The sequence below is a fragment of the Manis javanica genome, chromosome 8 (genome assembly GCF_040802235.1).
Source record: "Manis javanica isolate MJ-LG chromosome 8, MJ_LKY, whole genome shotgun sequence".
Taxonomy (NCBI): Eukaryota; Metazoa; Chordata; class Mammalia; order Pholidota; family Manidae; genus Manis; species Manis javanica.
This window is the reverse complement of record NC_133163.1, coordinates 13,699,111-13,714,328: the sequence shown is the minus strand read 5'-3', so window position 1 is coordinate 13,714,328 and position 15,218 is coordinate 13,699,111. Positions and strand designations below refer to the sequence as shown.

Here is a 15,218-nt window from a genome sequence, read left to right as displayed (position 1 = left end):
AAGCCATCTCTGACTCCTCCTCCATGTCCGTTTATTTTAATTTGGTGCTTCATGCTACTTAATATCTCCTTAATGCTGCTTGATAATGTGAGGCTTCTGGCCATCCCTGCTGCCACTGCATTTAGGGCATGTTAACTCCTGCTACAATACCTCCCACCTGCTTCCCTGGGCCTCCTCAGAGCTGCTCTCCACCTTGCTGCCAGAATATCTTTGTAGACTACAAGTCGGTCCTGCTGCCCCCCTGCTACAAATCCTGTAAGACTCCTTTGCTCAGCTGACATTTCCCTTGGTGCCCTGACTCCTGACAATTCAGGCTTGACCTCTTCCCTGGCATCCCTGTATTTCACTCAGAACTGTGATGCTATGAGCCAGGCGCGCACCTGTGTTAGCACTCTCCCAAGAAACAAAACCAATAGGATATGTAGATACATCTAGAAAGAGATTTATTGTGAGGAATTGGCTCACATGATTTGGGAGGCTAAGAAGTCCCAAGCTCTGCCATCTGCGAGCTGAAGACCCAGGAAAGCTGATGGTGTAGTTCCAGTCCAAGTCTGAACCAGGAGCCAGTGCTTTCAGTCCCTGTCTGAGTTGAGCAGAAGATCTTTGTCCCAGCTAATAGGCAGAAAGAGCCCAGTCACCTTCGTCTTTTGGGTCTACTCAGGCCCTTAATGGATTGGGTGATTCCCACCCATACTGGAGAGAGCAATCTGCCATCATCAGTCCACCGACTCAAAGCCAGTCTCATCTGGGAACACCCTCAGAGACATACCCAGAGTGATGTATAATTGTTACTGGGGTATCCCATGGCCCAGTAAAGATGCTACATAAAATTACTATCACACCATCATGCTAGCCAGCCTTAACTTTATTAGGAAAGACACCCCTCCTCCCCCAAGCCCACCTGCCCACCTCACTTAGCTGTCTCCACTCCAGGTGGCTCTCCTCTGCATCCCACATCTTTCTAGAACCTGGCCTTATCACATATTCCCTGCATTGTAATTGTTAGCTTATATCTCCTTGACTAGACTGTGAGCTGCCTTCTACCAGGGCCTGGTGCCTGGGAAGATCTTAGTAAAAGTCTTTGTTGATGTTGCTTCTTCTGTTAGTTTCCTGGAGGACACACTGCCCTTGTGTGAGGAAAAACAGATGTGCAAACAGTAGCTGTGGAGACTGGTTTATAGCCCAGTGGGTGTTGCATGGAGTAGGTGCTTAAATATGTCTAGCAAATCTTGTCATCAGCTATTTGCAATATGGAATAGCTCACCTTAAAGCATACACACACACACACACACACACTCTCTCTCTCTCTCAGAAGTCTGTCAGTTCTTACAAATACCGACCTAATATATTCACTTAATAGATGTCTTCAGAATTTCTGTATCGGTTAATCTTGAAAATGGATATTAAAAATGGTTACTGACAAGAGCATGGTTTGTTATAAGGCCTCTTCAGTACTAGCAAGTTTCCCTCTTCAGTACTAGCAAGACATGCCTTTTAATGCTTTTAGTTACATGTTTGCCAAATAGGTTCACTTAATATCCTGTTTTATAGTCATTCTTCTGACTGGACATCATCCAAAATCCAGTTTCTCAGGATCAGCGCACTTTTGTGCTTCTTAGGCAGAACCCATATCACAAACCCCCACATTTCTGAGCTATCAGCAGCCGGAGTTGCCGCTTGCATCCTTCACCGTAGGCCAGCCTGATTATTATGTTCCGGAATGCTGACTGGAGGCCAGCGTTGCAGTTGTGCCCAGAACAGCACGGTCTCAAACACCACAGGCGGTCACCTACAAGGAGCCCTGCAGCCCGCTCTCCCTGCAGTGATAGGCACCTGTCACTCAGGAGCCAGGGTCGTGTGAAGCGGCACTCCGCATGGCCTAAAAACTGCTGTGGATGGAGAGCTGGCATTTCCCATTCGTAGTAAAGATGCCATTTGAAACTTCTGGGATTGATCTGGAAGCTGAGAAGTCCCTGGTCACCATACATTGATTTATTCCCATTTTTTCTGCTTCCTTTAAATGAATAAATCAGTAAACACATCATTTCAAGACAACCTAAGTTGCTTTTAGAGTTTTCTCTTTGATTAGGGGCACTTTCAAGATCTTTAGAGATTAATGTCAGGGGTACATTTGTGTACTCAGCACTTAGCTATTGTTGCTGCATAGTAGGTGCTTAATAAGTGTTTGTTAATTTAAATCAAGGACTTTATTCTTTTGAGGTCTAATGTCAGTTTATCAAGTGTAATTTTTATTGGGTTGTGCCTGTAATTTAGGTATATTTAACTTTTAGATTAAACTAATCCATTTAGGTTCAGAAAATCTCAATATAGGAAAGAGCTGATGATTCCAAAGGTGAGCAGTGGTATTCCAAACCCTGAGGTTTCTGTGAATATCTCAGGAAAATGCAGGATGGCGGGTCCTCTTTTCTGTGATCAGAATCAAAAGTACTTCAGCCAAATCCCTAAGACCTGTCAGCCTTCAAATCTCTACCCTCTCTTTCCTCTGTTCTGGTTAAACTATCTTACTGTCTTCTTGTCACCAAAAATGGTGTACACTGCAAGTGTGCCTCCTGTTGTAACCAGCCCTGGCTGGGGGAACTGATGACATTTGCAGTAGCCCCATCTCAGCCTCCCCATGCCACCTCTGACCCCTGCCTTGAGCCCAGCCCCTTGGGCGGCAGTTCTCAGGGCTTCCCAGCAGGCCACAGCTGCACAGCACTGACTCAAGCAGTGTTTCCTCCCAACCTCGTGTCCTCCCACTTGGCTATGAGGCCACATCCTCCCATTCTCTTTCCTCACACCCACCACATCCAGTTGCCACATCCTGACCCCTCCGTCCTGGCTAGAATTTTTCTGTCACTGAAGGTCTTTGTCTTCTCCCTCTACTCTTTCTGAAGCTGTGTCTCTGCCCACCCACCAGGGTCCATATTCCCCTGCCATTAACCTTCAGCAGCTCCTCTTGGCCCAGGAGATGATGTCCAGAGGCCTTTAAACGCGACATCATGGCACACCATGGACTTGAACTTCGTGTGTGCTCCCCACCCCACCCCAGGCTCCAGTCACCTGCAGAAGTTGGTTGGCGCATGTGGGGTTGGCTATGGCAGCAACTGCCACTTACTAGTTGTGTGATCCCTTGCTACCGTTCTTTGCCTCGGTTAGAAACTCTGAAATAACCTGGAGAGAGACAGAATATAGAAGAGCACATTGGAGAGATTCCAGGGACCAAGGAGCTCTCCCGGAGCACACAGTGAGGATTTAGGGACCTTGGGTCTAGAGTAGCCAAAATGACAAGAGAGTGGAACCAGGACCCTGCATAGAAGCTGTTCGACCTTGTGCCTGTGACTTCACTTCTGTAGGCTTCCCTTTTCTCAGCTGTGTAATGGGGACAGTGCAGTAACTAACTCACAGGATCCTTGGAGAATTGAGAGTTATTACCAGTAAAGTATTTACAACAATGCCTGGAACTTAGCAAGTACTGAGCACAGGTTGCAATTAATATTAGCAGGAGAGCAACTGCATGTAAACTAAGCAGTTAGTTCAGCAGAAGGTTGAAGACCGAACTCCAAGTGAATCAACATCTTGACATCACACCCAGGGTTACTTTTTCTGCTTCTGAAGTGTGCTCTACCACGCTGGCACAACCATTCAGCCTTTGCCAGTCAGAAGCCCATCCTTTTGGCCCTGTTAGGTACACCCGTAAGCTTTTCCTAAGCCCTTAGCTGCAGCTACTTCCAGTTGTTGATCACATATTGTCTTACAGGAAGGACACGACAGCCACCTTCCTGCAATTAATTTCCTTGTCAGTAAGTCCGTCTTTGACTAAGCGTGCTCCTTCTAGGAGGTTCCATTGCCATTGCTGTTTTACCCAGGAACATTTGATACCTGGTATAGCATTTTACTGCTTGAGGATGCTACTCAGTTAGATACAACTAAAAAGTAAATTACATCTCTAACTGAAATGTGAGCATGTTTCTTGTTCTCCATGATTGAGTTAAGCTGCTAAACCTAATCTATCATAGTGATAAAGAGTTCTTTTACTCCCAAAGTTGATGAAGGAAAAAGCTAGTAATTTTTCATATGTGATACATGTCCACCCTCTCACCTGGTGTTTTATAAATGTATTGTCTTAACTGTCTTTTGAGTGTCTGTGCCTGGGAGGGTGCCTTCCTCTGTTTTGTGAAATGCCAAGTGATACCACTGTGATACATAAATAATGATAATTAAAAGACAGCCTCAAATTACTTGACATCCAGATTGAAGGGAAAAGTGGCACTTGTTTTTTCTTATAATACCATAGAATTTGGATCAGAAATGCCTTTCAAGAAAAAAAAAACATACTTCTTCCTGTCAAACATGGATAGCTCGAAGCTTCTTACCAGTGAAGTCAGACACTGCAGGATGGAGCTCTGAAACATGCGGTGCTGCAGATCTGGGTCCAGGCTGTAAAGACTCTTGATTCTTTGCCATAATGCATTTGAAAAATAACAGAAATAGGCTAGGAGCTAAGGAAGAGGGAAGTCATTTTTACCTGGAAACTACATAAAGGGATTTAATGCTCATTAAGTGGGTATTATCTCCCAACCTCTGGCCTCTTTCCTTCTAAAAATGTCAAGAACCAAGATTTCCAGAATTTGGCTCATCTTGACTTCTCTTACCTTAGTATTGCCTCTGAAGTTTTCAAGGGATACTTGCTTTGTCATGGCTCCTGGTGGGTGAAGGTAAAGCCGTTTGTTCACTTAGTAGAGGAACATAGGACCAAGAATCAGAGAAGCGGAGTTCAGTTTCTGGCCTTGCCACAGAATAGCTGTGTGGCTTTGGGCAGCTATTCAACCTCCAAATTTATCTCCTCCCCTGTAAAATAGGAATAATTATGTCACAAAGAAGAGCCTGAATATGTTATACGAATTTATATTCTCACACCAGTCCTTGTTCTAAGTGACTTATCTTTACCATAGACATTGAATAGATGAGGAAACTCAAGCCCAGAAAGGTTATGTAGCTTACCTAGAGGCACTCAGCAAATGATATACAAAGTGGGAGATTATTAGGATTATCCTGAGATCCCGAATACGTCAGAAGATGTGAGGAGGGCCCCCGGTGCTGGCTGCTGCAGGGCTGGCCCAGCCGCCCTGTGCTCTGTAGGAGGTAGGGTGGGGGAGAGGCTGCAGCGGCCTCCTCCAGGTGGCCTTGGTCTCCCTGTTCCCTTCCTCCTCTGCCCCCAGAGGTCCCTAGTTTTTATTTTCCCTTTTTCAAATCTATTTGTTTTTCTGTTTCTCCTGAGTCCCACTCATACAAACTCACTTCATTTGTATCTCAGCTTTTGTTATGATGATACGTAAAATTTGTATCTCTATTCCCATTCCCTAATCTGCTTGTTTGAGTTGGAATTACAATACCTCTCTGTCCTCAGACTCTGGCAGTGCCCAGTCCGATCCATCCTCCAGTCTGTGCCAGTCTGCCTTTACAGTGGAACTTCTCTGTTCAGAACCCTTCTGCAGCTCCTCGCTGTGTATCACAGTAAAGGCCGTGCTCTAACCGGGGTCCTGTAAAGGACGGAACTGACCCAAGTAGTGTAAGAGGCAAACACGGAGGGCAAGGCCCTTGCTTCAGGCAGGGCTGAATCCAGGGGCTTCAGCCTTCTTGTAAGAGTTCGGTTCAATGGACACGAGAGCCCCAGCAGCTCAAGACTCGTATCTTCCCAATGAGGCCCCCAACAGAGAGACAGTCTCTGCCTTGGGCCACGTTGCCCATCCTGAGGCACCGTGACTAGGCACTTGTACCTAGTTAAGCAGGTACAAGCCGCAGATGCCATGCCGCCTCCCATCCCGACCCCCACCAGTCTGGCCCTGCCCCTCCTCCGCACCGACGCCCAGCCCTCCTGCTCCACCCCGTTCACTCACTCCCTGTCCGCGGACGTGCCCGCTCCGGGCTTTTCCAGTCCTACCTTGGCTCATGCTAGTCTCCCCATCTTCCCTGCCATTTTTCTGTTTATCAAAATTATACCCATTTTTCAAGTATTTTCTACAAAACTTTTCTTATTCTGTAGCTGGTGAAAGGTCGTTTCTGCCTTTTCAGTCCTTTACTGCCTTTCACTGATAACTAACCACCATCTTCATCAGTGCTATAAACCCATAACTTTCCGTAGCTCTTAATGTGCACAAAGCACTTTCATGCATGTTATTTCATCTGCTTTAATGCAGAAGCCCATGAAGCAGTAAAGTAAACACAATTTACAGCTCAGGTTGCTTGACCATCAGCTATGCAGCAGGACTTAAAGCTGGGTGCTGAAGTGAGAAACATTAATCTGGCAATACCCAGGTGCTATATTATTCCAGTTTTCCAAATGAGGAAATTGAGGCCTAGTAAATAAGTGGCCAAGTGTCCCTCTGGTCCTCTTTTTAGTTCCTGGAACATGGATATTCTTTGCCACCTCCGAGCCTTTGCAGATGCTATTCCCTCCACCCAGAACATCCTTTGTAACCTCACCTGACCAAGCCGTACTCATCTTTCAGAGTTTAAGTGTCGTTGTTTAGAGAGGCTTCAGTTGACCATCCCCTCCCTACAAGTCTGAAACAGGCCTACACTTCTCTCCTCTAGTTCTCTACTGTTTTTCTTCAGAGCACTTATCACAGATTTATTTTACTTTTATCAGTACATCTGTTTAATGTCTCCCCACCAGACTGCACACCCTTGATGACAGGGCTAATGATATTCTAACTCCTATATACTCAGTGCCTGGCATCCATGCCTGACATGGAAGAGGGATTCAAGAAATAATGTGTTGAATGAATGAGTTCACACATTAGCCATTCGTGTGGCTCAGTAAATGCCAGAGCAAATACCGTGCGTGTGAGCAGCCTCCCCTACTGAGTTGACATGATCACTAAGACCCAGAACTGCAGGCCTAGCTCTTTGTATGCATTCCTGTGACATTAGTACTGCTTGACATGTGGGTATTTAGGATAGGAAAGATGGGTTGGATTGGTGGACAGAAGGAATGAGACCCAGATGGACAGACTTGCAAACAAGGTGACCAGATAATCCGTGAAAATGACTAGAAGGTGCCCAGTATGTGGAGGCACAAGGAGAACAAAAGCTAACGTATTAAACTGCAGGACCTGTGTTAGAAGGCAATGGTAGTTATGTATGTAGGCCTAGATACAGAACCTTAACTTGAACTCTGATTAAGATCTAAAATTAATACCCTATTCTGGAGCTTCTGTAATAAACCTTCCCTTTTGGTGGGTCTTAAAGAGTTTTCATTTATATATTCCTATCACATTATATTGGAATGCTTTCATTCTATGTGAAAACAACTTTTATTTCTTAGACCAGTGTAAGCAGCCTGTTACTATAGCAATACTGAAAGTATCTTGAGGTATTTTTATACAGTGCCTTCTACATACTCCCTGCAAACTGTATATAGCAGTTAATAGAAATGGGCTATAATATCCAAAGTTGTTTCTCTTGTATATTTCCTTTATCAAACTTTTTTGAATTTTGTTGTAATTTAACTCCCAAAATTTGAATCCCCTTATTTTTAGGAAAGATTAATTTAGGGGAGTTGGAAATATATTTGACCTATCAAACATTGAAAATAGTTGTGAAATAAATTATGTTGTGAGTACCATCAAGACACAGTTGCTTCTTGAGATCTTTTTCAGAAACTGGGGTGCAATCACGGATTCCTTCTGTGTGTTTATAGGGCCTGGACAGCTTCAAAGTGAAGCAGAAATTCTTCTCAGGGAGCCAGGAGCCAGCAGCCTCCTTTCCCGTGCCGTATGATCTGCCTCCAGAACTGTATGGAAGTAAAGGTAAGACGCAGGTGAAGGAGATTTTCCATGGGTGTACATACCAAAGCAGAAACAAACAGTGCCCAGGAGAAGCCATTAGTCTCTCAGTGGTAGATTGGCTCATAGAACACTCTGGAAACACTCTGGCTCCTGTACTGGCCTGTCAGGCCACTGGAGCCATAGTTCTCACACCTGTTGGTCTTAGAACACCTTGGCACTCTTTCATTATTAAGGATCACAGCTTTATCTATTGGTATTTACTATATTAAAAATTAAAACCAAGAAATTTTTTAATGTTCATTTGTTTTAAAATAATAGTCATAAACCCATGATGCTATGTAATATTTTTTATGACCATTTAAAAAAAAAAAGTGAGCATTATTTAGAATTTTTGCAACTCTCTGGGTTAATGGAAAAGAGCTAGATTCTCATAGCTATTGTTTTGATATCACATATCCTATAGCCTCTCTACGCTCATTGGAAAGTGAAAGGGACAAATAATGGCTTAATATTATGATGAAAGTAATTTTGACTTCTCACATCTTTTCCCATCCCCCTGATGAGGAAGGCCCTCAGCCACACGTTGAGAGCTGCTGTGCTAGACCCTGACATACATCCTTAAAGGCAATGACCAAACAAGCGCTTGCCCGGGAAGTCGGTGGCATACCCATTGGGGTTCACGGTGTTCTGGAGGCAGGCAGGCTGGCACAGGGGGCACCTCCATCCCAGCCGTGGTGCTGCTGTGCCTGGCCCAGAATGTCTTTGAGGCAAGTTCACCCTTTCCAGACTCACACAGGAGGAGATATATAACCAGGACAGGCTTATTAATTTAAAATGACAAACGCTCAGATCACCACAATCGCATATTTTCCCCTGGCAGATAGAGGCCTACACAGGTCGCCAAATTAAAATCTACACCTTTTGAGCAAAGGATAAATTGAACAGTGAAAATTTGGTCTGTGATTGGCAAGTTTTGATGACATCACTCCACCAACATTCCGGAATCTCTGGTTCCCAGCAGTCAGCCCTGCCCAGGGGTCCCTCTCCTGCTAGAACAGTTCCGGGTGGGCTCTAGCCACTTCCCACCCTCACTCACCCTTTTTGGCTTGGGGTGAACCAAACCTCCACCTTCCAGCGCACCCATTTCTTAGACTGTACTGGCACAGCTGATAGAGTTAACACTATGTCATGGTGTCAAGGTGCCCGCCTGCCTCTTGCAGGTGACTTTATCTCTGATCAGTTGTGTTGATAACTAAATTTTCAAATGCATTTTGTCTCCCCTTCTTTCCAAGCCACATACATTTTGAATTCTCTCAATTCGTTGTATATTAATGCATATTCATTTTGCACTAGCAAGATTATTTGGGGCTTGTCAGTATTAGAAGGAATCTGTGGCCACCACTCCCCACAACATACACACACAAATGGAAACCCTGCTTTAGAACCAGGCTGTATTTATGTGCCAGCCTCACAACTTACTAAGTGACCTTGGACAGTTACTTGCTTTCTCTAGGCCTTAGTGTCTCTGTCTGCAAAATGAGAAAATAAGAGTGCCAACGTCCTAGAGGTGTTGGGAAGAATAACTGAGATGGTATCTATAAAGCCCTTAACACAGTGTCTAGCTCAGAATTAGCAGTCAAATGCCAGCCATTGTTTGTTATTTAAAATGTCCAGTTCAGTTCCTGCCATATAGTAGTGGATAGGTGTTCATTTTCTCCCTTTCCCTGTGGTGCGGTGATGGAGAAAAGAGGCATGTTCAGGACAGTCCCTGACCCACCAGCATCACAGGACATGACAGTGAAGACCTCCCCTGCCCCGTTCTGGCCTCATGCTGCGCCCTCTCTTCCTCTCTCTGTTCTTCGCGTTCCTTCTCTCTCTTCCCCTCTTATTTTTTTCAACGTGAATTCTCCTGAGTAGACATACTGGAGGTGGGACTGCCTGTGATGGCCTTAGGCTTGGCCTCCTCGAATTTGGCCTTGGGCCTTGTACTCACCACCCCCAGCCGAGAACCTTGGCTGGAATTCCTCTCCCGCAGTTAAATCCTAATCTCCAAATAACTTTGAAAGCAAGAATGGAACAGATAGAAGAGCCTTAAAAATATCATGAGGTCCCTTCAGTTCCAATGAAAAAACGTTCCCAAGAACTTAAAAGTTTACAGCTGGTGGTGTCTGAGACCGTGTAATGATGAATCTTTTATTTCACCAGCAAGCAGAATGCTTTCCATTGTTTAGCAGCATTTTCTAATTTTTATGCATTTCCTTTGAAAAATTAAAGGTTGGAACATTTTATTTTTTATCAGTAGTACTTTACCTTCCACACTGCTTCAATAGCAGATAGAATAACGCCAATAATTCAGATATCACCAATTCATATTTAGCTAACATTCAAGGGGGTCATGTGGACTATATAATAAGGCACCTTAGCAAGATCTAGAAGTGAGTGGTTAAGAACATTTGAAAAGCCCTTCATTTGAAAAAAAGCGATTTTCAAACCACTGCTTAACACATCTGAAATCTTGTTCAGTATTTTTTCAGTGCGAAACTGTACAAAAAGCATAGCAAAGACACTGCTGTAAATAAATTCCAGTTCAATATAAGTGACCATCAGACATTCTGAAACCGAGAAATTAAAATAAAGCAAAAATTAAAGCCCAGCTCCAGGTGCACCTTGCCTCATGCAGTACTTGCTGCCTTCTTACTCCCCCCACAGCTGTGTTCTTGAGAAACCAGCTCTTTGCAGACCCTGTCTCGGTGCTCGGAATGTCAGTGAGCAAAACAAACGCGAACTCTGGCCTTCATGAAGTTTAAAGTGCTCTTCTCCTGAGAAGTTATACTTACCCAACCTCGTTTTTCTAATAGGAGCTATAGTTTTAAAAAGAACGCTTTTATAAAGCACAGTCAGCAACCTTCTAAACCTAACATGGATTATGCCTGTATGTCCCACTCACTGTGTGACCCTGAGCCTGAAGAGAAAGTGGGGTAGATCAGTATGCGGTCTCCCCTGAGCTCTGTACTAAAAGCATTTGCACTTCCTTTTTAACTTACATTCTTTTTGTTGTCGGATTACACTATTGAGAGAGTAAAAGGAAGTAAGGTTAAGTAAAGCCTATTTTATGTGGACTAGTACGTTCTCTGTCAAGTTTAAGAAGTAATTGAACATACAGAGCTTCAAAGTTTTAGTTCTACAGTTGACCCTTGAACAAAATAGGTTTGAACTGCAATGGATCCACTTATGCACACTTTTTTTTTCCCCAATAAATACATTGGAATATTTTCTGGAGATTTGTGACAATTTGGAGAATACAATATTTTTCTCTAGCTTGCTTTATTATAAGAGTACAGACTATATAATACATAAAACACGCAAAATATATATTAATCAACTGTTTGCTATCACTAAGGCTTCCAGTCAACAGTAGGCTCTTATAGTTAAGTTTTTGGGAGTCAAAAGTTATACGTGGATTTTCAACTGCGTGCATGTTTTTTGGGGGTGGGGGCTTAGTGCCCCTAATCCTTGTATTGTTCAAAGGGTCCACTATAATTCTTTATAATTTTTCCTTTTTCTTAAAAGTGGTCTGTTTCTTTTTTTAATACACGTGGCATATGTATACTATTCTTTCAATTTTTGACATAATTTCAGACTTAAAGTTGTAAGTACAAAGAATTCCCACATACCTTTCACTCAGGTTCCCCAAATGTCAGTATTTTAATTTGCATGATCTTTCTCATGTTAACTTTTTTAGGGTCCATTTGAGAAAGTTGCAAACATGATGTCCCCCTTTATCTCTAAATAATTAAGTATTTCCTAAAAATAAAGACAACCCTCTTATATTACCACAGTACAATTCTCAAAATCAGGAATCAACGTTGACTGAATGCTGTAATCTATAGAATTAATTCAGATTCCATCTGCTGCCCCAGTAGCATCCTTTATAGCGAAAGAGAATTCCCAGGTTACATGTTGTATTTGGCCAGCATGTCTCTTTAGTCTCCATGACATTGGAACAGTTCCACAGGTTTTTGTTGGTGTTTTATGATGTTAACACTTTGTCTAGCACAGACCAGTTATTTTATAGACTGTGAGGGACAGTGTACATTTGGTTTGTCCACTCTTTCTTCATAATTAGATCCAGATTATGCACTTCCGCCAAGAATACTGCAGAGGTGACATTGTGGTGTTCTCGCTGCATCATATAAGGAGTTACGTGCCATCAGTCTGCCTGATTATTACTAATCTAGTTAAACTGGTATCTGCCAGGTTGTATATAATCTTTTGCAGGTATATTTCAAATTTTTTAAAGTTTTAAGTGTCTAGAGCTAAGCTAATAGGCTGTGTATGTAATTGCCCTGCAGAAGAGGTCCCTAAAACCTTCTTGGCACATGAGATATGCATGATTAGATTTAGCACATACATAGTGTATATAATCCTCTAAGTGCTTTAAAACCATTGGTTTCCAAATGGCTTACCATTCCCCCTACTGTTTGCTTAATTTAAAATAATTCCTTGCATTAAGATAGTATAAGAATAAACTTCATCCAGACTATCAGAGACCTTGCTAAATAAATATTCATATTCATAAAGTATTTTTGTAAGAGAAACAGGTGATTCAGTTTTCTAATTCAGAGAAAGTGCATAAGAGGTAGGTCACTTAAAATCATTTTGTTATGTTTCATTTAAATTTTTAAGGACCTGTTTTTGAAAGATCTTTAGAAATTTTATTTTTAATGAGGCAACCAAAATGTTTTGTTTTTTTTTTTTAGTGGGGGGTTGATTGGGATTTTATTGAATTTCTACATTAGTTTGGAGAAAAAAAATGATATTTTTACAAAAGTAGAAGTCAGCAAACTTTTTTCTTTAAGGAACAGATAAGTATTTTAGGCTTTGTGGGCTAAGAGGCAAAATGGGGGACATTATGTACTCATATAACCAACAACCAAAATGTTTTTTAGACATAATTTTGATCATCTCCTTTAGTAAAATCTATTTTTGTTTGATGGCACAAACAGAAGGCTGAATCTAAAGTTCCAGCTTAGCTTTTAAAATTACTTTGTAAACAGCCTAAGAAAATCTAGAATTATCCAAGTAAAAAAGAATAATTTATCAGATTATCTTGAAATAAGTATTTTGCTTTTAGCAATTTGAATTATTCCTCCCACCAGGTAGATTGTTCTCTTTTGCTTTATTTTAATCAGAGATTGACATGGGGGTTCTTCACTGAGAAGAGTGTTAGTGGGTTTTAGATAACACTGATAGTGTAATTACAAATGACTGGGTTACTACTAGGTTGGTAACCCAGTGTAAAATACTTTTGAGCTTCTCTTCCAAATTGCATGTGGGCAAGCCTTTTATACATGCCTTGATTTCAGGGTAGGCTAAAGTAAAGTGGCCTCAGAAATCTTACTAATTGGCTCACCTCTCACCTCTTTGTGATCACACACCGTAACACACACACACACACACACGCACACACACACGGTCTGTGCCTGATATAAGAAGGGAATTACAAGTGATGGCTCATGTGGCAGTGGCTTCTTGAGGTGGTATATCAAGTTCCCCTAAAAAGAAGACAGTGAGAAATGTATTTATGTGTGTTTGGGCCTGGGGGTAAGTACAGGTAGAGTCGTAAGTCCTTAATACAGGGGCATTTATTAGAGGATTAGGAGAAAGAGCTTACTGCCTGGCTAAGTAGAACAGGATGTTACACTTTACTTGGTTTGTCTGGTTGTTAAAGAACCTCTTAGGACCTAGACAGCATGTAGGCTCATGACAGTCCTTACCCACTATGAGTTGAGTGTGGTAATTACAATGTAATAGCAGCTAGCACTCACCAAGTCCTTATTACATGCCATGAGCCGCTGTGAACACTGACATGAATTAGTTTGCTGAATCCTCAGTACGCCACCGTATAGGTGCTGGTATAACCCCCACTTTACACACAGGAGCCTAAGCCCTCAGGTTAACCTGGTCAGGGCCTCCTGGACAGCCTGTGTCCTGTGTCCACACCCCTTCACCCTTACACTGTGCCTCCTGCTCACGGAGGGCTAAGTTGTGGAGTTACAAAGAGGTGTAAGGTGCACAGAGTCCCTGACCACAGAGACAGATGGGATAGAGGCACATGGAGATAAACTCCACGGGCTGCCCTCATCCCCAGCTTCCTGGCGTGGCCTCCTCGTGTCTCACCTGGACTGCGTGGCCTGTTCATCTGCCTGGTTCCGGTCTCCTCCTGCTGGACGCCGTTCTCTGCGCTGCTCCCACACACATCTGATGTCATGCTGTTTTAAATCTTTCTGTTGTACTCCAGAAAAAGGCCACCTTTTCATCTCCTTCCACCTCAGATCCCAAACTCTGATTGTGTCAAGAGCACAATATGGTAGAAACACGAATTACCAGGTGCCCGCCCAGACCTACTGAGAAAAGCTCCCTGACGGTGGGTCCTGGGAAAGAGCACCAGCCATTCTTCTGTCAGATCGCCTCGGGAACTGTTGTGTAGACATGGTGAGGTTCAGAATTCCAGCACTGTGGCATGCCTGTCTGCCTGCCCGCCTGCCCGCCTACCCCACTGGACTGTAAACTAATAGGGCCCCTCGGCTCTGTCCCACAAAGTGCCTGACATCTAACCAGTGCTCAGCAAGTATCTCAAATACATGCATAACTATACCATGAGGCAAGTTCTCTCCTGGGACACTACAGGAGGATTGCTTATGACAGGCCTTCATCTAAGCCAGTAGGGTTAAGGCTGCTCTCTAGTAGTAATGGGTATAGGGACACAACAGACTCACAGCTACTGTCCCTTCCCCTTCCTGTTAGCCCTTTTTGTGGCTTTCCCACAAGGTAGGGGCAGGCATCTCAGCCAGCATGGGAAAGGAGCAGCCCAGAGGTACAGGAATGTGCTCGTTTATAAAGCCGAGCATCAGGGGATTTGCCGGGAGGATGGTTACCGGGTCCTTACCTGGTCACTGTTGGCTAATTCTGGGGGACAGGAATGAATGAAGCGGTCCCCCTGAAGTTACTGGCTGACTAACAAATGTTTGCTTCACAAGCCCCTCACTGGTAAAGAATCTAACAGCTACTCGAACAGTGGAACCAAGGTAGCCTCAGCCTCGAGGATGACGCAGAGCTGATGCTACCCAACAGAGCTGCACCCTACCCATGTTACTATGGTTGCAGGAAAAGATGGGTAAATGTGGAGAAATCCAGCCACAGAAGCTGGCGTCTGCAGAGGAAGAGAGAGGGTGCTTTCCTGAGGCCAGGGAAGTCGCTGGGCGCGTCCAGCACCTTCATGGTGCTCCCGCCCTGCAGCCCTCAGCCTTTCATGAAACAAGCATGTACCCGGCTTTCTAAAAAGGGATTCATGCTTTTACACCGTCTCAAGGCCAAAGACAATACCAGGGTGCTGGTGACTTGCTTCTCCCTTGGCATTCTTCT

At 43.6% G+C, this 15,218-nt stretch overlaps 1 protein-coding gene across 4 annotated transcripts in view; it reads left to right on the top strand.

Moving 5' to 3' along the window:
* Positions 1–15,218, top strand: part of TDP1 (tyrosyl-DNA phosphodiesterase 1) — an 88,747-nt gene that overhangs the window by 65,611 nt on the left and 7,918 nt on the right. For all 4 annotated transcript variants that reach the window (XM_073241989.1, XM_073241987.1, XM_073241988.1 and 1 more), the window contains one exon: positions 7,706–7,814. In XM_073241989.1, the coding sequence (XP_073098090.1) occupies positions 7,706–7,814 (109 nt within the window). The remainder of the gene's footprint in view (positions 1–7,705; positions 7,815–15,218) is intronic.